Genomic DNA, 26,599 nt, shown 5'->3' on the forward strand with positions numbered 1-26,599 from the left:
TTGTGTGAATCTTCATAATTCAATACGTCGTGTGTTTTAAAGGATGTACTTAATGCACTCATATGAAATAAAGAAACATTTCCTGAATTTTGGTGCCTGCAATTTTTCGTTGCTTTTGTGTGGACCATCATTCTTAACTACCATTATTTTTGTTGCCACTCTGTCTTGTAAGTCTTCAATTAACACCTGATTTAATGGTAGATTTAAAGGGAATAACATTTTGACCCCCAGACAAGATGAGTGCAAAAAGAAAGAGCTATTCCATTGAGTACAAGAAAGGAATCGTGGAGGACTCAAGGGGCAAGAATCTTACAGCTTTCTGCAAAGAGAAGAAGTTGGATCTCCAAATGGTCCGCAAATGGTGAGCAGAGTACATAACCTCAGCCAACAGGTGGACGAGGGAAATGCTAAGAAGCGCAAGTGTGGATCAAGTCGGCAACCATTATTTCCTGAGCTGGAAGACATCTGTGAATGGATTGCTGACAGAAGAACAAAGGCTTTGGTTGTGTACAGGGCTGATATTCAAGCATTTGCCCTTGCAATGGTACCACAGTTAGAAATATCCCCAGAAGAATTCAAAGCATCACAACAGTGGCTGGATGGCTTCCTTCAGCGATATGAACTGCTTCTAAGATCAACAACACTGTTCAAGCTAGAAGACACTGAAGTTATTAAACATGCACTTGCATTCATGTCCTTTGTTGATGGCATTGACTTTTCTAAATACCAACTCTCCAACATGATTGCTATGAATGAAACTGCCAAGTCGTTTGAGGCCAAGTATCTCAAATGACTATTGATCAGAGGGGTGCCTTGTCAATGTACATTCCCTCCACTGGTTAGGAAAGTCCATGTGTTACCTGTATTTTGGCAATTCGTCTGGATGGAAAGGAAGTCCCACTTCTAATCATCACTAAAGGCAAGAAAGATAAGGTTGAACGTGTTTCAGCCATTTATGTTCTTGAAGCTGAACAAGCCTGGTGCACCCGAGCAGTTATAAGGAAGTGGGTCAATTTAATGCTGCCACTTGTTTTGCAAGGTGGCCAAAGAGGTCTGCTAGTGTGGGATTCAGCCAGCACTCACAGTGCTAAAGACATGAAGAATTTCCTTGAAGAGAAGAATAGATCAAATAGATTCCTGCAGGAATGACTGCCCATCTCCAGACTCTTGCTATTGCAATAAACAAGCCATTCAAGGACCATTTGCTCATGGAAATCAATGACTACATTGAAAATAGAATGCAGAGAAATCAGCGTGGAAACTTTGTGAAGCCTAGCCTGCAAGAGGTCATGACGTGGGTGAAGAATTCATGGGATAAAATCACTGACAGCTGTGTTGCCAATGCACTACGAGCAGGCTACATGGACAAGAAGTGCTCATTGAAGGAGAGCTCTATTGCTGGACGTGAGAGATCGGGGCCAATGGTTCTACAGGAAATGGAGTCCCAAGAAATTCAAGCCGGAATTCGGGGTCTGGAGAGTTATGACGATGTTCCAGAAGAAGATGACATGACTGTATTTGGTAAATGTAGATTTATGCACATGAATAAATATGTACATGAATAAATGTAGATTGTTGTATATGAAAACATAGGACATCCCCTGAAAATGAGCCTTAATGCGTCTTTTGGAGCAAAAATTAATATAATACCCGGTCTTATTTTCAGGGAAATACAGCATATTGCTACAGCAGCTCAAGCTGACTAATATAGCTGCACCTCCAATTTGGGTTTTATAGTTAGTTGGCCACCTCTGATCTCTTTATACTCACCTCTGAAGGAAGAGTCAGAAGCATCCACAGTGAATACCTAATGTCACCACAACCCAGCTATTAAAGAATTCAGCATTAATTAGTAGGTCTTTAACTGACATTTGAAGCTAATGAAGACTTAAGCTTCTAGCCAATACGAAGTAACAGGAACTAGATTTACCCTCCTACCCGAAACAACAACAACAAAGACAAAATGAAAGAAATCATGGTTTTTAAAACACTGAACATAAGGCGACAAGGACCGTGATTCCTGAGAGACAGAAAGTAATTAGATGAGTCTTACTACTGCCTCTAGCTTACTGTTTTCAGGACATAGCCTGGGAAGGGGACTCTGAGGTAGAGTCCATAGAGAACAAGGCAGTTAGTTAGCAGGACCAAGCGCCAAGGAGAGGAGAGCTGTACAGAGAGGAAACCCCAGAAAGCTGCAGAGGGTCTCTTACAAGTATCCAGCAGAGCACTAATCAGCACATGAATGTGATGAGCTACCTGGGGCTCAGGGAAAAATATCTGAAATGTTTGAGGGAACAGTGTGCAACACACACAGGGTTGGGAACAGCACCTGTTTCCACTAGACAGAATGTAAACCTCATAATTCCCAATCATTAGATCATTACATAGAGTACTCAGAAAAGTACTACATCTCAGCAGTGGGAACAATTAGCCCTAGACTAAACATTGTTCCAGTTCCACTTAATAAATCTTAAAAGCAAAAGGATCAAACTATTTCCAAGTAACAACTGCATACCAGAACAAAGCTCCAGAGTACATACAAAAATATGCAGCACCAAACAAGGAAAATTTCACAATGTCTACCATCTAATCAAAGATTAGCAGGCATGCAAAAAAGCAGGAAAATAAGACCCATATTGAGAAAAAAAATTAATCAAAACCAACACAAACTGATGTAAAAGGTAGAATTAACAAAGACATTAAAAGACATAATATAATGTATCCCATGTGTTAAAAATAGACACGGAAGACATTTTTTAAAAGCCCAAATGGAACTTCTAGAGGTAGACTTCCAAGCATTAAATCAATGCTGGATAAGATTACTGGAAAATACACTGGATAAGATTAACAGCTGATAAGACATTTCAGAAGAAAGGATTTATTTTGAAGACGAAACAATAGAAACTGCCCCAAATGAAAGAGCCCCAAAATAAATTAAATTAAATTAAATTAAATTAAATTAAAAAATAATCAGTAAGCTGTGGGATAACCACAGATGTAAGAAGTGTAATAAACTCCAAGCACAAAAACACGAAGAAAACTATACCAGATTACGTCATTATAAAATTGTTCAAAACTAGTAATAAAGAGAAAACCTTAAAAGGAGCCAAAGAAAAGCAACACGTTATATACATAGAAAAAAGCAAACAAACAAACAAACAGGATAACATCAGATTTCTCATTAGAAATAATGCAAGCAAAAAAACAGTGGAGCAACATCTTTAAAGCATATAAAGAAAAAAAAAAATCTGTCAACACAGAATTAAATATCCACCGAAATTCTCTTCCGAAAACAAAAGCTGAAAGAATTCACCATCAATAGATCAGCGTTGCAAGAAATGTTAAGAAAAATTGTCAGGCAAAAGGAAAATGATATCAAATGGAAATATGAGTCTACAGAGAGGAATAAAGTACACCAAAAATGGTAACTACATGGGTAAATGTGTAAGAATGTTCTATTATTATTTAAAAGATATTTTTAAATATTTATTTAAATTATTTATTTTAAAAAGCTAATTAATTGACTCTTTAACCAAAGATAATAATAAGGTATTGTGACATTTATAAGTATATGGAAAAGTAAAATGCATGACAAAAGTTGTACATATGCTCGGAGAGGAAAATAGAAGTAAAGGATGTAGCGTTCTTATACTACACATAAGTGATATAATATCACTTGCAGATATCCTTTGATAAGTTAAAGATGTATACTAAACCCTAACAACCATAAAAATATTTTTTTAGAGAAATACAGCTAATAAGCCAACAAAGGAGATAAATTGGAATCACAAAAAGTACTCAACACACACACACACACACACACACACACACACACAGCAGAAAAAGAAGAAAAGGAGAACAAAGAACAGATAGGACAAATAAAAAACAAGTAGCAAGATACAGTAACCTAATCAGGTTAATAATCACATTCGAAATAAATGGTCTAAATACTCAAATTAAAAGGCAGAGATTGTCAAATTGGATTATTAAAAAAAAAACAAAAAACAGGCCCCAACTATATTCTTACTATAACGAACACACTTTAAATATAAAGGCACAAATAGGTTAAAAATAAAGAGATGGAAAAAGGTATATCATGTCAATACTAAAACCAGTATAAATGCTTCCCATAAGCACTGTAATACTTCTAGGGTTTGATATGACTCAAGTGTAAAACTCTGCCAATAAATTCACATGACTTTGGTTATGGGGAGTATGAAAACGGTTTATTCGAATTTATTTTTATATCTTTTACACAATCATCAGTGAAGGTATAATTCATTGTTACATATATCCCTTAGCAGGATCATACAACATATTCTTCACAGACTTCAGTGCCAGGAAAATGTCTGAGTTCCATGGGAATTCATGAGCTTTCTTGAATCAGATAAGTATAATATCAGCCAAAGTTTTCCCTTTATGTCTTGGCTAATAATCAAAAAGCTCAAAGCTCAATTTAGTGCCAAAACCTAAAAATAATTCCATCCCAGCCAGGCACTTAGCAAGATTCTTACCCTCTCCTAATCGCTGTTTGAACTCTCCTAAAATTATTTTCCTTGCACTGTAACACTGGAAGCTACTTTAAATTCTTTTTCTTAAGAGTTGTGTTTTGTAACAAAAAGAATCTCAGGAATCAAACACGAGCATTTTTTCCACCACATATAATACATGTGACTTAAACTGGAGAGGTTGCTCTAAACTTTCGTTTTATACCATAAAGTAAAAATAACAGTGGTCACTTCACCTCCCTCTCAAGAATATTAATAAAATGTGAAAGTCTGCAAATTTACAAACACAAAAGAAAGCTAAGTTAATATTAAATGAAGTTAAAAAAAATAAAATAAATAAATGAAGTTAAAAGATTATCAAAATTGATGTGGTTAGATTTTTAACACCCAAATCTGATTTTAGGATGTATTCATTTTCAGAATAACTAATTCTTTTTTCTCCAGCTATCAATACTAAATCAATTAAAAGCTAGATGGACCCCCAAAGACACATAGTCTGTTTTAAGAGAGAAGCAATGTAATGACCAGCTAGAGTCAGACTTCAAAACTCTGAATACAGATACAAGAACAAGAAAAACAATAACACTCTCAGGTGAGCAGGGATGAAAGAAGGCATAACCCAAACCAGGCCCGAATCCGCGGAAGTATTAAAGATGGGCCTCCTAATGCTTGTGAATTCAGCTATGCACTTGCTGCTACTCCTTTGATTGTCAATTAACATTTCTGCATAAGAGGAAAGAAAAGGAACAAGGGTACAAGGATATAAACTGTTCTGATATTTTATCAAATACAGAATTGCCCTTAAGCAAATCTACTCCAGGACCAGGCATTCTGCTCAAAGCAGAGAGGATTCTTCTCCCTCTGGCCTCAGGCAGAGCCTTAGTTGTGCGGTTCATCTGTATTTTAGCACTCTAAGTGCTGAAAGATAACTGCAGCCTTGCTTTTACAGGAGTGAAATAACTGTAGTCTTTTCTATTACATGTATGCAGCAGTGAGTTAAACAATAAAAAAGAATTCAGATAGTAGAGAGATGGCTCATCAGGAATATGGTCAATCAAGAAAGAAAAGAGGAATTCTTAGGAGAAAATGGGAGGCACAGTATAAATATCTGTAGCTTAAAATAGTTCGTAAAATAGATCAGTGTTTTTCATACTTTCGATGAGAGTCAGTATCACCTACGGAACTTAAAAATGCAGATGCCAACCTTTACCTACCAGAGACTATAACAGCATGTGTCCAATGTACCCCATTTTAAGAACCTCCAATGTTGGTGTCATTAGGAACCAGAATTTTTGGCATAAATGAATGAAGATACAAATGTGCAGTGTAAGTAACGGTATTATGTTAAGTAAAAACTATATATAGTCATGAATTTGCATTGGAACAGTCAAGATGAAGTCATTATGTATTTTATCCTTAAGAAAGCATAAGGATACATAGCTCTATACACAAAAATGATCTAAAAACAATGACCTACCCAAAAGTAATAAGCATCTCCTAATGACCAGATTGTGGTTTCTAAATAATATTTTCCTCTAAAAAGAACAAGCTCCTACAAGAAATAGCTGATTTCAGGTGTTAAAAAAAAAAATCTTATCAAATAAACCTGGGATATCTTATCATTAACAGGAATGAAGGATGTTAACAAAGATTCTGGGGACATGTCAAAAGGTGTCAGAAACCAGCATAAGAGACTCCTACGGGCAAAACAGAATAATTTGAGCATTATTAGAATAATAATAATGAACTGAAGCATAAGTATGTTTAAAGCAATGAGTTCAAAAGAATACTAAAACAAAACTTTCATACTTACTTTTGAAGGATGCTAAAGAACCTACTATTAGGTCGGTGCAAAAGTAATTGTGGTTTTTGCAATTATTTTTAACCTTTTAAACCGCAATTACTTTTGCACCAACCTAATAATTATTTGGAAAATTAGTAAATAAAAGTAAAGAATCAATCATTTATCATCTTGCCCTTCCTACTGTGTTTCCCCGAAAATAAGACTTAACCGGAAAATAAGCCCTAGCATGATTTTTCAGGATGACATCCCCTGAACATAAGCCCTAATGTGTCTTTTGGAGCAAAACTTAATGTAAGACCCGGTCTTATTTTCAGGGAAACACAGTATATGTACTGCACCTTAAGGTAAATGATGAGAGAAAGTTTCTCTTTATGAAGAAAAAATGACATAGTCAGATTATCACCATCTCGCAGCCCCTATTAAAAGAATGAATGTAGGCAGTGATCTTCAAATGGTTACTAACACCACACACATGAAAAAAGGTACAGACATTATGTGCCTACCTACACAGTATTCTTGCCCTTCGTACATCACCCCCCAAAAAGAAAATCAAACCCAAATCAGATTTACTTCTCGTTTGATTTACAGAAAGTCAAGATAAACAAACATGTTAAACAACATCATGAGGCTGTAATAAGCAAAATCAGATTGTGGAAACTCTATAGTACAAATAATCTAGTTTCTTCAACAAATAAACTTCAAAGGAGAAAAAAAGATAGATGGAAGTTTTTCAAAGGAAAAAAAGTAAGTATGAAAGTTTTGTTTTAGTATTCTTTTAAACTCATTGCTTTAAACATACTTATGCTTCAGTTCATTATTATTATTCTAATAATGCTCAAATTATTCTGTTTTGCCCGTAGGAGTCTCTTATGCTGGTTTCTGACACCTTTTGACATGTCCCCAGAATCTTTGTTAACATCCTTCATTCCTGTTAATGATAAGATATCCCAGGTTTATTTGATAAGATTTTTTTTTTTAACACCTGAAATCAGCTATTTCTTGTAGGAGCTTGTTCTTTTTAGAGGAAAATATTATTTAGAAACCACAATCTGGTCATTAGGAGAAGCTACAGGTCTCCTTTAGAGAGAGACCTGATATATTTATCATCCAGTTCTAATAAATGGAAATTATTTGGTTCTTGAGTCAAAAAAAAAAAACATTTTTGTAAAAGGTAATAATAATAAGACAATTACAGAATTTGAACACTGACTGGATATTGTTGCTATAAAGGAGTTACTGTTAATTTTGGTAGGTATGAAAATAGTATTGTGGGTGTATTTTTACAGGGCTCTGCATTGTAGGGATATATACTGAAATCTTTATGAATGAGATGATATAATGTCTACAATTTGCTGTAAAACGATCAGGGTGGGGCAGAGGTAGAAATGAATGATATTATAGATAAAATAACACTGGCTATGAGTTAATAATTATAGAAATTGAGTGACGGGAAAATGAGGGTCCAATACACCATTCCCTCTGTTTTTGTATATTTGACATTTTCCACAATAAGAAGTTAAAAAATGTCAAAAAGCAAATTAAAAAATAGAAAACTATGACAGTAAAGTTCAAATCTATCTTATCGTTGAGAAAGACAGGGGAGTAGCAATTTTGAGAGGACATGAGGGAAACTTCTGGGGTATCGGCAAAATTCTACTTCTTGACATGAGTAATGGTTACACAGGTGTTTATTTTGTGATAACTACTGAACCGTACATTTATATTTTGTGCCAACTTTCTGGTGTTATACTTCGACCAAAAAATAGTTAAAATTAGAATGCAGAAATCAAGCCTAGTATTCAGGGATATCAACAGGGAATGCATTCAATAAGATAGAAGTTGGAAGTATTTAGTATGTTGTAATAATATATAATACTTACATAGTGTTTAAGAAATTTACAGACATTGATCAAAAGCAAAACACCTATGTTGTGAACGTTGTATTGTAACCTTTAATCTTATGGCAACTAATCATGAGATATAGACCCACAACAGAATCAGGACTTATTAAACGTAGGGAAGATGCTAGTAATAATAATAATAATAATAATAATAATAATAATAATAATAGCAAATAATTATGAAGTACTGTTATAGTATTGCTAGTTGAGTTAAAAGGTAGTTATAAATTCTTTAACTATCCAACTATCCTTTCAAATAAGATACAAATATTCAACTTTCACTTATAATGGTAAGTTCATTTTTGTTTATATACTAGCCAGTATACATGTATTGGTATGTTTTACAGTATAATGCTACAATTACTGTACTGTACAAAAAAAAAACCATAGCAAACAAACATGGAATTTATTTTGAAAAAGCCAAAATAGGTTGAGAGACATGTTGGTAAATGGTTGCAAGCAAGATCTTTGGTATCAGGCAGTCAGAAATTTTCACTCACCTACAAGTTGTGTGGCAGTAAGCAAGTACTTAATCTTTGTGTCTTTGCGTCTTTGTTTCCACATCTGTAAGTGGAGTCATAGTCCTATCAGTTCTGGTTACTATGAAGATTAAATGAGATAGAACTCTTATCTCAGTGTCTGGCATATGATACCTGCTCAGTAAATGTTAATTACTGTATATTTGTTACTGTTACAATTATAAGAGGATATCTATCCCTCTGTATTAGCTCTTTTCGTACTTCTAAAATATTCTTCTAAAAATATATGAAGAAAATTACAAAATAGAGGATGCTCCTATACTGGTTCTGAAAAAAAATAAAAAAACAAAAAACAGAGAGAATGTTTTATTTCAAGAGGGAGAAAACATAAAAAAATAAAGAGTGATATGGCATGACATAGCACAAGTGGATGGTTAAGAATTTAAAAGCAAGATACCAGAAAAGCTAAAATCAAAACATAACTGCTGTAATGGTTCCAAGCTAAAGAAATAAAACTGCTGTCAGACGTAAAAGTTTACAAGCCAAAGCAGATTTAGAAGAAATTATTCAATAGTCATAAACCACTGGTTGAGATAATCACATCATGTGGTACAAAAACCCATGGGAAACCCACCTGAACCAAAGAGCCACGACAGCCCATTAGCTCTTGTCTGAAGCAGGTACCACTTACCTGAGTATGAAGAAATAGTGCCAGTCACTGGGGACCCCGTCAGGTAATTCCTGAGGACACTGGCAGCCCTGATCTCTCTGTGAGGCTCCACAGACTCTCAGAACCCACAGGACTTTGAAGGTACTTAAGTACGTGGTATAGTTTGACAATAGCATGTTTTATAAGTCATTTGTCATCAGCAAACTTTAGACAAGGTTAATGAAAGTTCTGTCACTTTAATGTCTAGCTGGCTTTAAATTACAAATGTCATGTGCCATGACTAAAGAAAGGGCACCGCAATAATACCATAAGCCATCTTCTCCAGGGACATACAGGTAATTGCACAGCTCATTAAAACACTGTTTTAATTATTAATTGACCGTGTCAGAGTTGTCCTTTGAAGTCAATTTTAATTTTTTTTCCTTGCAAGCATTATGATTTCAAGCTGACCTACAGAACTTTGTGTACCACCTAAAAAACTGCCAGCAGTCATTGCGAAGAAAACTCTCCAATACTTGGAATTATTTTCAAGTCATTTGCAAATAATGTGCTTATTGAGGGGAAGGAAACAGCAGAACATTTTTGGAGAGGCTAGGTGTGTTCCAGTCACCTTATAAAGAGGGACCACAGAACAAAAAAGAAATAAATAATAAATAAATAAAAATGCCAGGAGTTAGAGCAAGCACTCATCTCTTTGTTAAATTTTCTTACATGATGATGCAAAACAAGGACTAAAAATTTTTGCAGGAAACCACAGAGCAATCAGATTAGGACTTAAGCTAAACTTACAGTGGGACAACCAGTTATATTTCTTATTTAATAAATAATTCTAGAAATGAGCTGGTTACATTCACCAAAGCTGAATCATCATTCACAATGGACAACAATAACTTACATGCCTAAATCTATCCTTAAGTTCTACTATTCAAGAGAGAAACTAGTAGCCTCAGTTTTTTTTTCCAGAATGAATCTGGAAGATATCTTATATTAGAAAGATAAGAGTGTGTCCACTCCTGCAAAAGATGCTAACAGCAGGCTTAAATGACCAATTCTATATTTATAAAGAGACAAGCATCCGTAATGTCAGATGACAGCTCTCACTGATTTATTAGCAAATTGAACTTTCCCTATAAGAGAAAAGAATTTCTCAAAACCTGGATCTTATAAATTATCCCAGTCCTTCTTAAAAACCATTTTAAAAAGCCAATGCCAACCTTAAGCTTGAATGAATCATTGTCTCATAAAAATTTGAGGCGAATATGACTGGTAGCAAATTTCTGGAACAAGAACCCTCTTACAACACAACCTAAAAATCTACTGACACAAGTATTACACAGTTAGGGGGCAGAAATGAAGCCGAACTCAAACTATTTCCATCAATACAAACACTGACAGCAAGGATGTCCACCAAGTTTGCAGGGCTAACAACTTACAGCTCAAACTTGGGGTCAATTTATGGATTCCGCTGTTGGTGACCATGCAGGCAAAGTAACACCAGAAAGCTGACAGCACGCTTAGGACTAAGAGATCATATCCCAGAATGTGACAATGAGATAAGTAAATTCTGCTGCATTGTCTGCACCTTGAGAATTAAAAAGCAACTACCAACTGATAACAGAAATTACTCTCATTGGAGGCTGAACACTTGATTCTCCTTTGCCCCACCTATGAAGCGAAGGCTGGCAGATAAAGGAATGCCAGGAGAAAGTCATTTCACTCATGGTTTTCACATTATGCACAACTGAGCAAGGTACACAGCAAATCACCTAAGAAAGGTAAGTAAATAAATACAGAATTATATAAAAAGTAAAATAAAAATATAGTAAGCAATGGGACCCTGTAGCACAGGGGTCAGCAAACTAAGACTCACAAATCAAACTCTGCCCACTGTCTGCTTTTTCATGGCCCATGAACAAGGAATCATGTTTACATTTTTAAATGGTTGAAAAGAATTTTTTAAAGAACAATGTATCACAACTCATGAAAATAATATGAAATGCAAAATTCAGTGTCCATAAAAAAGTTTTACTGGAACACCGCCATGCTCATTGGTTTACATATTGTCTGTGGCAGCTTTCACACTCTCGCGGCACAGCAGGGTGGGTGTGAAAGACACCATATGGCCCATGAAGTCTACCATATTTACCACCTTGCCCTTTGCAGAAAAACTTTGCCAACCTCTGCGAGAATTAAATGGGACCTAACCCCGATGGCACATCAAGAGAGTTAGCCCCATCTCCATTCCTTCAAGCAGTCCAGACACTCAATAATTTAAAGACTTCCCCACAAAGAGGAGATTTCACAATAAATGATAAATATCTCTAGCTAGAGGGTACAACATGACTGTCCAAATTGATTATATAGCTCTATCTCTGGTATATTCATATAAGGGCAATACAATGCACGATATTCTAATTAAATTGAAGAATGGCTGCATAAGCCATGTTTCTATTAGCCAGGTCTTATTTGATTTTGCAGCAGTAATGAATGCTGAATCAGGTTAGGGTTGTTAAGCTTATCTAGCTTTGCCAATCTACTGAAATTAGGATAATAAAACTGAAGATATGTAATATTGAAGACATTTAAAAATAAAACTCATTTATCTTCAATTAAAATATCCACATACTGACAATAAACTTATTACTCCTCCCTACAGAAAGGTTAGGTTTAAGAAAACAGCACATTGAAAAGAAATTCAGTTCAGCATGGGACCATGGAGTTACATTTAAGAAGACCAAAAACAGCCTGGTTTTCTTCTTACCAACATTTCACACATTTGTGGGGGGAAAAAACCAACAGGCAAAACACAGAAACTCAAAATATTCTCTGACAAAATGCTGTACTAGATTTTTGGCTTCAGAAAAGCTAAAATTCTCTACACTGAGTGGGGATCAAATTTCTTGAAATGAGCAAAATCCTATGTGGGCATGTTGAATTATTTGCTAATCTGAGTCACTGGGGGAACTGTCATCACCACCTCTGATCAATCTAACCATCTGAGATGAAAAAGGAAATTCTGGCTCATCTCAATTTTCAGATTTTATGAGTTCATTAACATAAATACACAGAAGATAAACTCCACACTGAAACTACATCAATCATCTTGGTATACTACAAAATACAGTATCTTTAATAATATTTGTTTTAGGCACCCATTAATTTTACGAGGGAATAATAAAACAGCAGCCTCTTCTCTCCCCCTACAGTATACACTATAGAATAAAATCAACAGACATAGGCCAAATCAGTGGGTGAAACAACCCATTTGCAGTTGGCTATGAAGACGAACTAGTTCTAACCCTCCAAAGATATTGATTCCTCCAGCTCAGTAGCCCCGTCCCATTCAAAACTAGAGCAGCCAGACTCTAGACTCAGAAAGAAAGTTATGCAGTTCCTCTATTTCCCCAGTTCCCACAATTTAGGACACAAAGTGAATATGGTAAATAAGTCAGAGAGAAAACCAAGAAAAGTATAATCTGGGGGTGGGGTAGGAGGAGAAGAAAATGCTCAGTGAGCACCTGAAGAGAAGTTCCACAAAACTGCACTTACACTAGCACTGATGTTGAATTGAAGCTAATTCACATCCCTCACATGCCAGTCCTGACTGTTCTCTCACAAGTGCTACTGTGTGCAATCTTCCAAATATTAAACCATCCATCAGTGTAAGTGATCCCATTAGACAATCTCTGGGTGTGCCATCTAGTTGAATGAAAATGAAAACCTAATGATTATCTGAAATGGGAACCAAATGATTTAAGGGGAAATATAAAATGTTTTCTGAATTTATTAAATGGCAAATAGTAATTTTAAAACATTTTTTCTATTCTCTACTACTAAAATAAATCGAATAAGCAAGCATTAGGCTATATCTTGCAACTCTTAAGTACTGAGAAATTAGTCTTGAAGGACTATGGTTGCCTAAGCTCTCATTCGTTCATTTTTTTTAGTAACAGTTACAGAGTAGTCAGTGAGACTCCCTAACTGGAGGTAATTAACCAAATGTTAGAAGGTCACATTCATATGCCGAAAAGGGATTCAAGCATTTGTTTTGGAAAGAATGGTGAATTCGATCAGATCATCTCCAAACTTTATCTCCTAAGAATAACATGATTTAGACCACATAAAATGAAAAACAACCACAGAAAGACTAGCTTTAACTTAAATATGGAGCTTAATATTTGTTTTAAGCTCTTAATTTGTGATATTTAAAAATATATTTAGAGTTATAGTCGTGTTCTCCCGAGTTACTGTGTCCCTCCCAGTGCTGCCCGGATGGCCTCACAGAACCGCGACCCAGCCGCCGCCAGTGTCGCCGCCGCCCGTAAAGGAGCCGAGCCCAGCGGGGGCGCCGCTCGAGGCTCCGTGGGCAAGAGGTTACAGCAGGAGCTGATGACCCTCATGATGTCTGGCGACAAAGGAATTTCTGCCTTCCCTGAATCAGACAACCTTTTCAAGTGGGTGGGGACCATCCATGGAGCAGCTGGCACAGTGTATGAAGACCTGAGGTATAAGCTCTCCCTGGAGTTCCCCAGTGGCTACCCTTACAACGCGCCCACAGTGAAGTTCCTCACGCCCTGCTACCACCCCAATGTGGACACGCAGGGTAACATCTGCCTGGACATCCTGAAGGACAAGTGGTCTGCTCTGTATGACGTCAGGACCATCCTGCTCTCCATCCAGAGCCTGCTAGGAGAACCCAACATCGATAGCCCTTTGAACACACATGCTGCCGAGCTCTGGAAAAACCCCACAGCCTTTAAGAAGTACCTGCAAGAAACCTACGCAAAGCAGGTCTCCAGCCAAGAGCCCTGACCCGGGCTGTCCAGCATCTCTCTCATTGTGCTGTCTTTCATTTTTTTCCTGAGATGGTCTGTCCTTTCCTTAATTTCTGTATAGGACTCTGTATCTTCAGCTGTGGTGTCATATTTGTTTTGTTTGTGTTTTTAAATTAAGTCTCTGGTTGAACCCCTGTGGTGAATATATTAAATAAATACATTTGGGTTTTAAAAAAAAAAAAAAAAAAAAAAAAAAAAAAAAAAAAAAATATATTTAAAAAATGAGCAGAAGTGCTGAGAGGCTCCCTTTAACACAAGCCCTAAAAGGTAGGTGATAAAGACAACTTTGAAGCCCATGCAAAATGCAACTTCAGAGGAAAGTCTCTTTCAACCCCAATGGGAAAGCAGACCACTGTATGAATGCACAAAGTTAAGTTATTAATTATTGGGAGTCAGCAACATGTAGCAAAAACAGCACAGACTGTGGAATCTGATGGACCTGGGTTCATATCTCAGTTCTAATTTTCACTAGCTACTTGTCTTTGGAAATGTCACTTAACCTTTCTGAGCCTCAGTTTTCTTACTTGTAAAATGGGAATATCTTCCTCATTGGGTAAAGGGATTAAATGAGAAAACATATACATGTGAACTCTTGAAAACTGTATTTGACAGTACATAATAAATCTATTCCCTCCCCTACAAAATTCAACAAATAGTCACTGAATTTGAGAATGTGCCAGGCTAGGACACTGTTTTCCTCAAGTGTGATACATGGAACAATTTTAAGTGGTATATAAATAAAACTTTTAAAGTTTTAATATTTAAGGTTTTATATAGTAAAATAAAATACAGCCTAACAAACCCATACATTTCATGGCAAATACTGATTTGGATGAGGCTGCGTAAAAAATTAAAATCAACTTAAAGGGAAATGTAATGTAAATAATAATACTGGCGATATAAAGATATGGCAAAAAATCATACAAGAAACACTATGTTTTAAGAATATATAGACATAAACTATCCTCAAAAAGTCAAAAATTTAAGGGCTGCGTGGATCATAAGTGAACAAACAAATGAAATACCTACCCTATATATTTCAAGTTCAGAGTCATATTCAAGAAGAATGGTGTTAAAAGTCCCTCTCTTCTTGGCTCTTTTAACATGTATCACATATAAAAGCTCTTTAAAAATAAATGAGTTTAACAATTGTCATGCTGAGTTGTAACATAAGCTGATTTGAAAGTCCTTGTATACTAGTAGCATGTTAGGGATTTGTATGTTAAATCTTCTCTTTGAATTATCCAGGAAATCATTATTTTCTCACTTTTATTTTCTTTATAGGAAACTGAGAAAACAAAGGTTTCTGCTGTTTAACAGCCAAATCACTCAAGATACTTGGAGCAAAACAAGGAACAAGCTACTTAAAACTAAGATCCAATCCAAGAACACTAAATGGTTTTCGATTTCAGCAAGTCTCATTCTTAGAGACCATATGTGAGACAAGAATAAGCTGAATTTGCATTTGGAAATAGAGTAAAAAAAATTAAAAACTAAAAACTAAGTGTCCTTTTCCAGGGAAGTGAGTAGCAAAATAAAATAAATTAAATGACTTTATAAGTATTCCCAAGGAAAACCAGATTCCTCAAAGCACTCATAATAGGCAGGATCTTCTTGAAACTCTTACACATCTTCACACAAAACAAAACAAAACAAATGTCCTATTATCATTTCATAATTCATGCAATATGTTAATGTTAACTTTTCCTTCTTTAAAGTTATCTCCCTGTTAGATTTTTTTATACCATTTTAATAGTAAACCTCCAAGATGTCGCAATTTAAAAATTTTTTTAATAAAGAAATAAAAAGCTACAGGCAATCGAAGCCTCACTGAAATAGATCTAATGCCCAGGTAGCACATAGTTCTGTAGCAGAGATGTATAAAAGGGGAATATTCCATGCAAAAAGAAATATATAAAACAGTAAAGATAAGTAAAAAGATAACTAGCATTGACATTCTCTGAAATACAAGATATGCTTCTATAGTTTGTACCATAGCAGGTGAGCGCATATTAATGGCTAATTAGGATCCTATATTAGCTAATAGAAAAAAAGAATAAAGCTTCACCGTATCACAAAATCACTCTGTCACACTGACATTCATTTCGACTGTCGCTAGTGCATCGATTTTCTCAGAAGCTTTATGATTCAGCTGCCTCTGAACCGCAGTTAGAGTAATGCCCACCTGCAACAATGGCTAAATACAGCTGGAGAAAAGAATGAATCGAGGTGGCAGAATTAATAAATTATCATTTTTCTTCACAACTTGCTTTTAGGAAATATGTACTGCATAAAAAAATCTGTAAAAATAGGCTTGGGATTCAGCAGAGTTTCTAATAGAGTTTCTTAGACAGGAATTTTTGAAATATATGAAATAAATCGTCTGTTTTCCTCAAAAGCAATATTTTAGTCCAAACAGCTGATCTTTATTCTGATTCTTTGGCTTTCTGCTTTTTTAGTCAATCATCCTTAATTACCTTTCATACCAAGAACAAACACTAAGGAACTGGGGAAAAAAAAAAAACAACTCAGAAGCTCAGTAGACCCCAAGGATTCTATAAGAGTTCCTGGGGGGAAAAAAATGCAGCTGATCTTCATCTGTGTAGAAAAACACAAATCCCAGGGTCACTGCCACTAAATCAGTGGACCAACGTGATGAGTGCTGCCGTCAATATGGCTATTCTACCTTGACTTTTGAATGTCAAAACTAATATGGACAGAATTGACTAAGCAGTCTCTGAGGTACTGCCTTTAAAATTTTTAACTTTATGGCCATTAAATATTGAACAGATAATTGGATTTATCCCCTTCAGTGCTTTATGGATGTACAAAGTACCTACCTTCTCCTGTTTTATTCAAATTAATGGTGCTCTTTTAAAGTGTCTGCCCTGAGCGCACACTATACCCGACTCATTAAAAGGATGCTGTGTCTTCTGCTTACCAACTCTTTTCTCGATTTGCACTGAGAGGGCAAAAACCACACTCCAATCCATACCACCAGTTAAGGGCAAATCTAAGGAGTCACTCTGAAACCTAGAATTTTCCCTCCCTAAACTCAAGTACATGGTGTGATTTGGCAGTCGATTGGCTGTCATCATGGAAAACCACAACACACAATCCATTCCTTCTGTTTTTAAACATTTCTAAGTGCTTCTTTGCAAGCAGGTAGCTTAACTGCTACATTTTAAAAATCAAGTCTGGAGAACACAGAGATGCCAGTATCTCTCTAGAGGATGACCCAAATGAAAGCTTGGAATTTGTATTGGATAGGGAAAAAACTACACCCATGGACAGGCTGTGCAATTCACGCTAGAACAAGGTTATTTCTATCAAGTATGACTAACACCTACAAACGTACAATCTGAAAATAACTCTGGAGGAGGTGTTAGTGGAAAGGGGTTAATGGAAATAAGGTTTTCATTTTAAACAATATAAATCCACAAGTGGCATTCCATTGGCTCATGACCTCTCCTACCCAATCCATGTTCAAGTCATTTGCTAGTGTGATTGAAACCTTCTTTGAGAGTCTTTAGATTTCATTTCATGTTTTGGGGACAATGCAGTTAAAAGACATTTACCATCCATCTTTCTTAACATTCCTAATCTAAATAGAAGACCTAAATCCAAGACTGTGCTTTTGATGGATCGTTAGCCTTCCTATACAGTAGAGCTTAAACAGATCCCATTATTGCTTTCAGAACCCTTACAAAAAACATACATTCATACTATTTTAGTTTTACCACTTGGCTGAACAGCATATATTTACCTTTAAAAATGTGTTTTTAAAAGAACAGATAAGTTTCCAATTAAAAAACTCAAAAGAACATGATACAAACAACAGACAAATGAAATACATATAGAAAAAAGGTTCAACAACATGACATGTTAAAAAATATAAAATTGTGGAAATAGATTAGCTGCTCCTGAGTAAAATGCTAAAGATACTCCAAAGCTTTTCCTACATGTGAGTACTTTTAATGCAGTTTCCATCTATTAAATTATCTTATCTAGCCATCAAGTCTCATTAATTTGACTCAAGTAGGGGCAATACTTTTGACGATTATCTCAGTTATTCTATGTGCATTCAAAATAATGGTATTTATTTTAAGTTTGTCTTGGAATGCATATGAGGTCTATCTAATATGAAGCCAAATCGACTCCTTATAGTTAGAAAAATTTGAAGGACTGAAAGGAAAAAAAAAACAAAAAAAAAAACCCCACCTCAGGTACATATTAGACTAGTGGCTAACTTAATCAAGAAGATTTCACAATCTGTTCGTCAGAAAATTCTTATCAACTAGGCTTCTCAGAACAGCTAATAGGCTGCACAAAGGCACCCTCCTTTCATATCCGTTTCTAACTTCTTTGCTTGCAAGAGTCACAACTGCCCAGTATCAAAAAGGCAAATGAAGCTTACTGACAGCCCTCCAGACACAAATTCTACAGTGTCTTTGGTGTACAAGCTACTTTCTTTCTGTGTACTGGGATTTTTCCTATATAAGAACAGGATAAAACTGGACACATGTAGATATTAAGATAACATGGATTACCTCTAAAAAAATGACCTGCTGGAATAAAACAAGCAATTGTGAGGTTTGCTGTGCCCTTCATTCTATAAATCAAGGCCTGTCCTGGAAGTCCATTTCACCTTAAGCTACCTGGAAATTGATTAAGTCATTCAGGATTGACGATTGTGAGTCTATCATTCCACAAACCCCAACTGCAATTCAGAAGAAGAAAAGGATGTAAGAATATCTCATGGGTAAAGTCCACAAATTCTAGGTATTTAACAAAGAAAGCCTATACATTTCGCAATGACCCAAAGTGGGAGGAACACATTTATATCCCATGTGGAGATGGAGTATACGTCAGCCTTTTATATTAAATACATATTAAACATTCTTGTACTTAAAAAATCAGGAGCTTAACTCTTAAAAAATTCATACACTTGAGATGCCCACCACTCAATGTGAAAACTAGTGAAATCTATCACTGGTAAGCTTATAAAGGAATGAGTCAGACAAAGAAAAAAGCCAAACGGAGTCTAACCTTGTATGAAACGAGGGAACTTAGTCACCAAAATACATACACAAAGGGGCTAAAAATGGGTATGTCATGAAGTACCTGGTACTTGTCCCATCTGTGAACCAAACGTTTCTTATCTTCTACTATTCAAAAAACTTAGCTAGCTGCAAGAATCAAGAGTGGTTTTTGTTCCCTTTGAATTCCTGAGAAGGATACTTATTTAGGGGAAAAAAATATTAAATAAAGTAAGGGAATGACCCACATTTCCTTTAAATAAATGACTGACTTCCTGCAGTGTTACGTGTCTCAGTATACCTTTATACAGAGTTTGGAATTTAGAAAGCATGCTAGTGTTTTACTATGCAAAATAGTAATATTAAAAATTTAATATTAAAAAATTAATGTTAAATAAACATGGGTGGGGCAACAATAAAAGCCTAAAAATGAAAGCAAACTGAAGAAAATGAACACAAATGTATTTCAAATTAATGACAATAACTACTATCAGAGCAAAGAAGAAAAAGAATTAACACAAGTACGACCTCAGTATTTTACCATATACTATGCAAAGCAGGCATAGAGGGGAAACAGCGAACACATCTTGAACTTTTTTTGGTAGGTCTATGTTCTCTACTGGTATGGGTGAAGCAAGTCTGAAACTATTTTGAGATGTACTAAAGAACTGAGTAAATGAGTAAATGTGTCAGGAGCCAGGGTTTTCACTGTGAAAGAAGGAGAATCAAATACAGAATGTATTAGGTTGGTGCAAAAGAAATCGAGGTTTTTGCAATTGTTTTTAACCGTTTAAAGCACGATTACTTTTGCACCACCAAATAGATTAGCATCCTCTGTGGAAACAGTTTGGACCTGCAAATACTAGTGTGAACTCATGATTTATAAATTATGGACATGTGCACGTACATGCATGTGCATGTTATTTTTCTTAACTCTGACTCCTAAAAAGACCTAGAAGCTAATCAACTCCATTAGTAAGTGGCATACCTAACACTCCAATATTGGTTTCTAAGACCATTCCCCTCTAAAGGGAGTCTTCACAGAAATGGTTGCATAGAGGACAATAAGAAGAGAAAGCTACAAGATGAGCCTAGAACATCTTATGTCAGAAAAAACGTTAGTACTCAAAAAAGTAGTGGGAGCATGCCAAAAGAACATAGAAGACAACCTGAACGGGTCTCCCCCCGATCAAAGGTAATTTGAGCCCAAAATATTTCAGAAAAGTAATAAACCATTAAAAATGGTAATTTATGAGTCAATACAAATGATAGATGATAGATGAACGGTTAGATAGATAGATAGATAGATGATAGATAATGGATGGATGGATGGATGGATGGATGGATGGATGGATGGATGGATGGATGATGGAAAGAAGGGTTCTTCTTTACAGGAAAATGTTGACTACTGACTTGCAAATGTTGATGCCATAGTTGGCAACTCATCATAGGAAAGAGTGATTCAAGCAAGAATCATCAGTAGAAATTAAATTGAAGGAGAAATTTCTGAAGAACAGATATTTGCATAATCTTAAAGTGAATCCCTACAAATTGCTTATTAGTTGTAAGGGAAAATACATTAACTATATAGTTAATAAATGAGACAACACCTCAAATAGATAATCAAAATTATTATCACCAATGAAGGGAAGAAGGACATTGGGTACCTCTGGATGTAATACATGTAATGACATGTCGCTTAAGTATTTTTCCAGCTGGGCATACACAGCCTTAATCTCATCATGAGGAAACATCAAATGACCCAAATGAGGACCTTTTTATTTAAAAAAAAAAAAAAATGAGGGGGATAGCTGTATTTTTTAAAATGTCAATGTCATATAACACAGATACAGCCTAAAAGACTGTTCATCCATTAAAGAAGACATAACAACTAAATACAGTATGTGATCCTGGAATGAATGTTGCACTGCAAGGGGGTGGGAGGATGCCATAAAAAAAAAAAAAATCATCAGCTCAATTGACCAAACCGAAATATGGTCAGAATATTGAAGCATTATGTCAATGTTAAATTTCCAGAATAATTGCACTACAGTCACATAAGAAATGCTGTTACTCTTTGGAAATACACTCTGAAGTATTTTTAGAGGCAAAGGAACATGGTATGCAATTTACTCTCAAATGGGTCTGGAAAAAAGTGTACAAAGATGAGAAAGAGAACACCAGGGAAGGAGTGTTCATACACACAAACGATAAAGCACGTGGAGCCACGGTCAGTAACAATGAATCTGTACAATGGCAATATGGGTGTTCTTTGTACTATTACTGCAACTTTTCAGGGAATTTGAAACTATTTCCAAAAAATAGTTTTAAAAAGGAAGACCAACCAGCTCTCCATTACAACCCAGTGAATTTAAAATGACACATGGCAGTGTTTCTAATTTCATGACCTTAATTTCTGTCAGTATCACTTAAATGTGGAGAAAAATGTGGAAAAATTGTAATGCACAAAGATGTTTGCCAGAGAATTGTTCCTAAAAACATAAAACTTGAAAATACCACATGTATTTTTTTAAAAAACTGGGGTAATGGTTAATGAAATGATGCTATCCAAAAAACACTATGCAACCTTTAAATGTATACAAAAGTTTGTAACAGTTGGAAATACATGATACTAAATGAAAACAACAGGAACAAAGATGGTATATACTTTATGATCACATGTAGGTAAAGGAGAGAGATAAAAAGGAAAAAAAATCGTAGAAAAAAGGTAGAAAGAAATCCAAGGAAATGTCAACACTGGTCATCTGTCTCCCAGAGATGGCTGATAAACAATTTCTTTCCCTTCTACTTTCTGCACATATCAAATATACAATGCTTGCATAATAATGTTATCACAAAAATAAGCTTTATTCTTAGAATAATAACTTACAGAAGTAAATAGAAATAAGTTCAATTTACTGAAGTTATTCAGGGACACCTGCTGTATAAAGCAAATGAAACTTACTGTTGATGTTCAGCTATAGAAATCTAATTTGAGCGACTTCTGGTCCCAAAGACGGGAAATAAAGAAAGAGGAAGTGATGCTAAGAGACAGTCTTCAGCGGAACTTATTTCAAGTTGTGAATCCAACATTCATGAGCCACAGGTACCTCCTTTCTGCTTATTCTGAGCCATCAGAAGATGGTGAGGTCACTTGATATCATCCCATTACACCCCACCTCAAAGGAGGGCAAAGAAAAGCAAGGCACTAACAAGGATGGAGCATAATGGTGGCTTCACTCGCACAGCACTATACCTGTTGAGCTCAACAGTCATATTTCTTACCACTCCTGCTGAGATGCTCAGGAGCATACATGCAAGCTGAAACTCCTCAGTTCAGTGCTAGTCAGTCACTTTGGTATTCTACAGGTGCAAATGGTCAAGCGCAATTATTGTGTCCACAGAATTTGTCTCTCTCTGCATAGGGTTCACTGTGGTATTCACTGAGAGAGAAGGGAGTGGGGAAAGAGAGGGAAGGAGGGAAGAACAGGAAGGAAAGGAGGGGGAGAGAGGTGAAAACACTAGAGATTTTAAAAAGCAAGTGACCAATGATGAGATAGAAACGTTAGGATAACTGTAAGGTTGAAAGTAAAAATGAAACAGCACCACCATTCATTTTCTAATAGCACGTGAGGCTCCCACAGTCATTGCCAAAAAGGTCAGGCTATTTTTTTAAAAGGGGGGTTTATTAAGAGAACTCTGTACAATAAAACAAAAGAGGAAGTTTCTTAACTAAGCAATTATTATAGCTGAGTTCCTGTTTAAGATAGATGTACACATTTAAAAGCATTTGATTATACTTATTTCTTATGATAGCCTGGTTTGAGTAATCTTGAACTTCAACTGAATCTCATAACTCAGCCAATGAAATAATCAAAATTCTTTCACCAACTTGATTTGGATGAAAAAGTCAAATACTTCATTTAAAATTTATGTGAGGCGCATTCATAAGAATACACTAATTTGTCATTCAGATTTCAAATTGAATCAATTTAATGACTGCCGATAGCAAAGCAATAGGAATGCAAAGAAGAAAAATAGTCAGACAAATGACAATCACCCAAACTCCCTGTCATGTTTGATGAATCAACAATTGTCTCTGAACTTGTGAAAGAAATCGATGTGCATTAGCTTCTAGAATCTTATAACCTATCTGCACTAAACTATAATAAATGAGTACAATTAGACATAACAATTTAAAGAATTTAGCAACTCGCATGAACAAAAGTAAAGAACTTCTCTATGATCCCATGTTCCTGTCCACAGCAGCACAACTCTCAGGGCTGTCTAGTTTACCACCATTTCTTCTTTGCACTCCTGTTCTTTATCAGCAAGATGGTCACAGTGGCTGTCAGACTTGAGTGATAAATGGCCAAACAACATGGTTCCATTCTAAAACATGAATGGCCTTGGAACACAGCTCCAAAAAGCAACTGCCACGGTTAGGACCGAGAATAAATAACACTAAGCAACACTATCACACCCTAAATTAAGCAAGAAAATGAAGGAGTAGAAATAAAAGTAGGAGAATGCAAAAAAGAATGACAGAAAGATGGGGGAGAGGGGTGGGAGGGAAGTAAATCCCTGAAATTTCAACACATAAAGAATGAAACGTGAAAACTCGCTCCTATCACTGTTCTTCCTGTTTTCTTCAGAAACGAAAGGAAACACGAGGACGTGATGTAGGACACATTGAATTATTTCTCCCCGGTGGTAAACAAATACCACTCAAGTTCTTCTTCTTGTCTGTCCACCCTTAACTCACATTTACAAAACTTCTTCAGAGCTATGTGCATTCTGACATACAGAGGCCGCAAAGTCATCGCTCTGATGCTACAGCTTGTGGGGCCCCACAAAGGAAGTTTCCTACTGATGCCTTCAGGCAGGGAGACTTACTTCCAAAACTCTCCAGCCATGTATATGGAAGGTTCTGGACCAAAGTGATTCCGGTTAGGTATCCTTAGAGAGAAAGAGAGAGGGAGGGCACCTGCCAAAATTTTATGTCTAATTGTACTCATTTGAGTAAATCAGGATTAAACCTGATTTAGTAAAGAAACAAAATAGTAGGCCACAATAACAATATCTCTGCTAAGAACAAACATCTCTACAAAAGTAGAAACAGTAAATCCAAATCTTATTCAAATGTGAGATTCTCCTCATGCCCCATCCTGATCACCCCATGTAACACGGTACGGCTCCCCAGCAGCCCAGTCTCTCTCAGCCTGCTCTATTTCGTCCACAGTTGTTCTCACCCTAAAAACACCACAGACTTTGTTCATTTTGTACATTGCCTATTTCCATTCCCCTTTCCCCAGCGCTCCCTGAATGTAAGTTCTACAGAGGGTGGGATGTTTGTCTGTTTAGTTTATTAATATACCCCAGCGCCTGGCACCTAACACAGTCAATAAATGTCTGTTAAAATGAATGAATGATTCATTAGACTAAATGATTTCTTGAAGTTCTTCTTATTCAAGCAGAAAAGGCAAAAATTAGGCAGGGAATCTTTAAAGAGTTATAACAGATAAAGTGGTATTACCTTTACTATGAAAAGCCTATTTACAAATCATTGAAGACCCCACACATATTCTTAAACACTGATTCAGAAACAGGTCAAGAACCTAAACAACAACTACAAAAAAGGACATTAAATGCTTAATAAACATTTAGAAAAAAATAAACCCACCAATATGAAATAAACACTAAAATGATATTTTTCCTCTGAGTAATTAGCAAAGATTTTTAAAGTTATTATTTATTAAAGTATAGTTGACAGCAAATAATTTTATAACTAAGATTCCCTGACACAATGACAGTGCAGTAAAATGGTCATTCCAGAGAGTAATTTGGAAATAAAAATTTGGAGCTAAAAAATATCCATATCTCTGGCCCAGCCATTTTAATTGTGAAACTTTATTCCAGAAATATAGACAAAAATCAAATACGAAGATAGATGTTCATCAAAGCATTATTTACAATAGCGAAATTCTGGAAACAATCTAGAGGATCAGCAATGGAGAAACAGTTCAGTCAAAAGCACTAAATCAATTATTATTACAGTCTTTAAAAAGAATGCTTGAAGAATTTTTATAAAGACAAAAGACTGTGAATAATACAAATGTTAAATAAGTAGAAGCAAACCCCGTCTCTTCTGAACCATGTAGGGCAATATGAAAAGAAGGCAGAAGAGATTATTATCAAAAATCTTTATCTGAGTGATATAGGATTATAGCTAAATTTTATTCTCTAAACCAGACTTTTATGGGTTTTTTTTTATTTATCAAAATAAACATGTTCTAAAATATTTCACAGAAGAGTTGGGATAAAGTATGCTTTTGAGTTATTAGCAAGAAACAATAAAGTTCCAGAAAAAAGAAGCAAATGTTAGCAGTATCTGAAAAAACATAGAAGTAGCATTTTTAAGAAACAGAACACCCTTAATTCCCTTTAAAAACAAATAGCAAATAATAAACCACAGCCCAGAATATCCTCTGTAGGATCCTTTCATTCCCAAATTATATTGTTAGGATTTTCCTTTCAAAATTCAATATTAAATTTGACAGGGAATTTTTACACAGGAACGCGTGTAAATTTTGTTTCCTAACCCACATCGCTACGAAACAGGAACAAACCTGGAAAAAAAGAAAATACAAAGCATGTATGGCATTAGCATCGTCCTTCGCCACAAATATAAACTAAAATTATTGATAATAAATGGACTTTCCAATAAATCAGCCAAACATAAAGTCACTGATCACAGTAATAAAACATCTGCTAGAAAAAGGATAAATTTATTTAAAAAAACAGCTCTATCTTTACGGCTGGTCAGAAGAAAACTACCCAGGCTCTTACGGAAGCCCTTTTTCTAAATCTGTATGGGCAGAGTAATCATTTAGAGTGTTCTAAAACAAATTCAAATGTTTAAAACGAAGATGACGTCTGTGCTTAGAGATACACATCTACAGATGTAACATCTGCACATGCTGTTTGGAAATCTACAAGACTGTCAACAGAAATATGAACATCCTTTGCAGTCATCTGACAGCACTGCTTCATGAAATTACTTCAGATCTCTATCTAAAAACCAAGTTGCAGGGCTAGCCATAGGTAGAGTATGAAGGAAAGAGAATATGAAGGAAAGGTAAGAAAATTCAAGCAAACCTATTACTTTTCTTTTAAGCTCAAATATATTTCTTAAGGCTAAGTATCATAAGCAAATGCTTGGATACGAACACTTTCCTTTATAACCTTTGCTTTGAATCTAGATCCAGAGGGAAAATCATGTTTACAAGAACCATAAGACATGTGAAAAGCAATAACCAAGATAAATGAAAAAATGCTGGGTTAAGTTTTAGTCAGAACTTCA

The 26,599-nt window shown here is 35.5% G+C and overlaps 2 protein-coding genes across 7 annotated transcripts in view; one reads left to right on the plus strand and one right to left on the minus strand.

Annotated features, from left to right (window-relative positions):
- The window catches only part of CADM1 (cell adhesion molecule 1), a 330,897-nt gene that overhangs the window by 199,112 nt on the left and 105,186 nt on the right, over positions 1 to 26,599 (minus strand). The gene's annotated exons all lie outside the window — the stretch shown is intronic.
- Positions 13,590 to 14,357, plus strand: LOC117030030 (ubiquitin-conjugating enzyme E2 C). The gene has a single exon (XM_033119601.1). The coding sequence runs from the start codon at positions 13,635 to 13,637 to the stop codon at positions 14,172 to 14,174; it is 540 nt and encodes a 179-aa protein (XP_032975492.1). The 5' UTR covers positions 13,590 to 13,634; the 3' UTR covers positions 14,175 to 14,357.

This window comes from Rhinolophus ferrumequinum, chromosome 11 (assembly GCF_004115265.2).
Source record: "Rhinolophus ferrumequinum isolate MPI-CBG mRhiFer1 chromosome 11, mRhiFer1_v1.p, whole genome shotgun sequence".
Classification (NCBI taxonomy): domain Eukaryota; kingdom Metazoa; phylum Chordata; class Mammalia; order Chiroptera; family Rhinolophidae; genus Rhinolophus; species Rhinolophus ferrumequinum.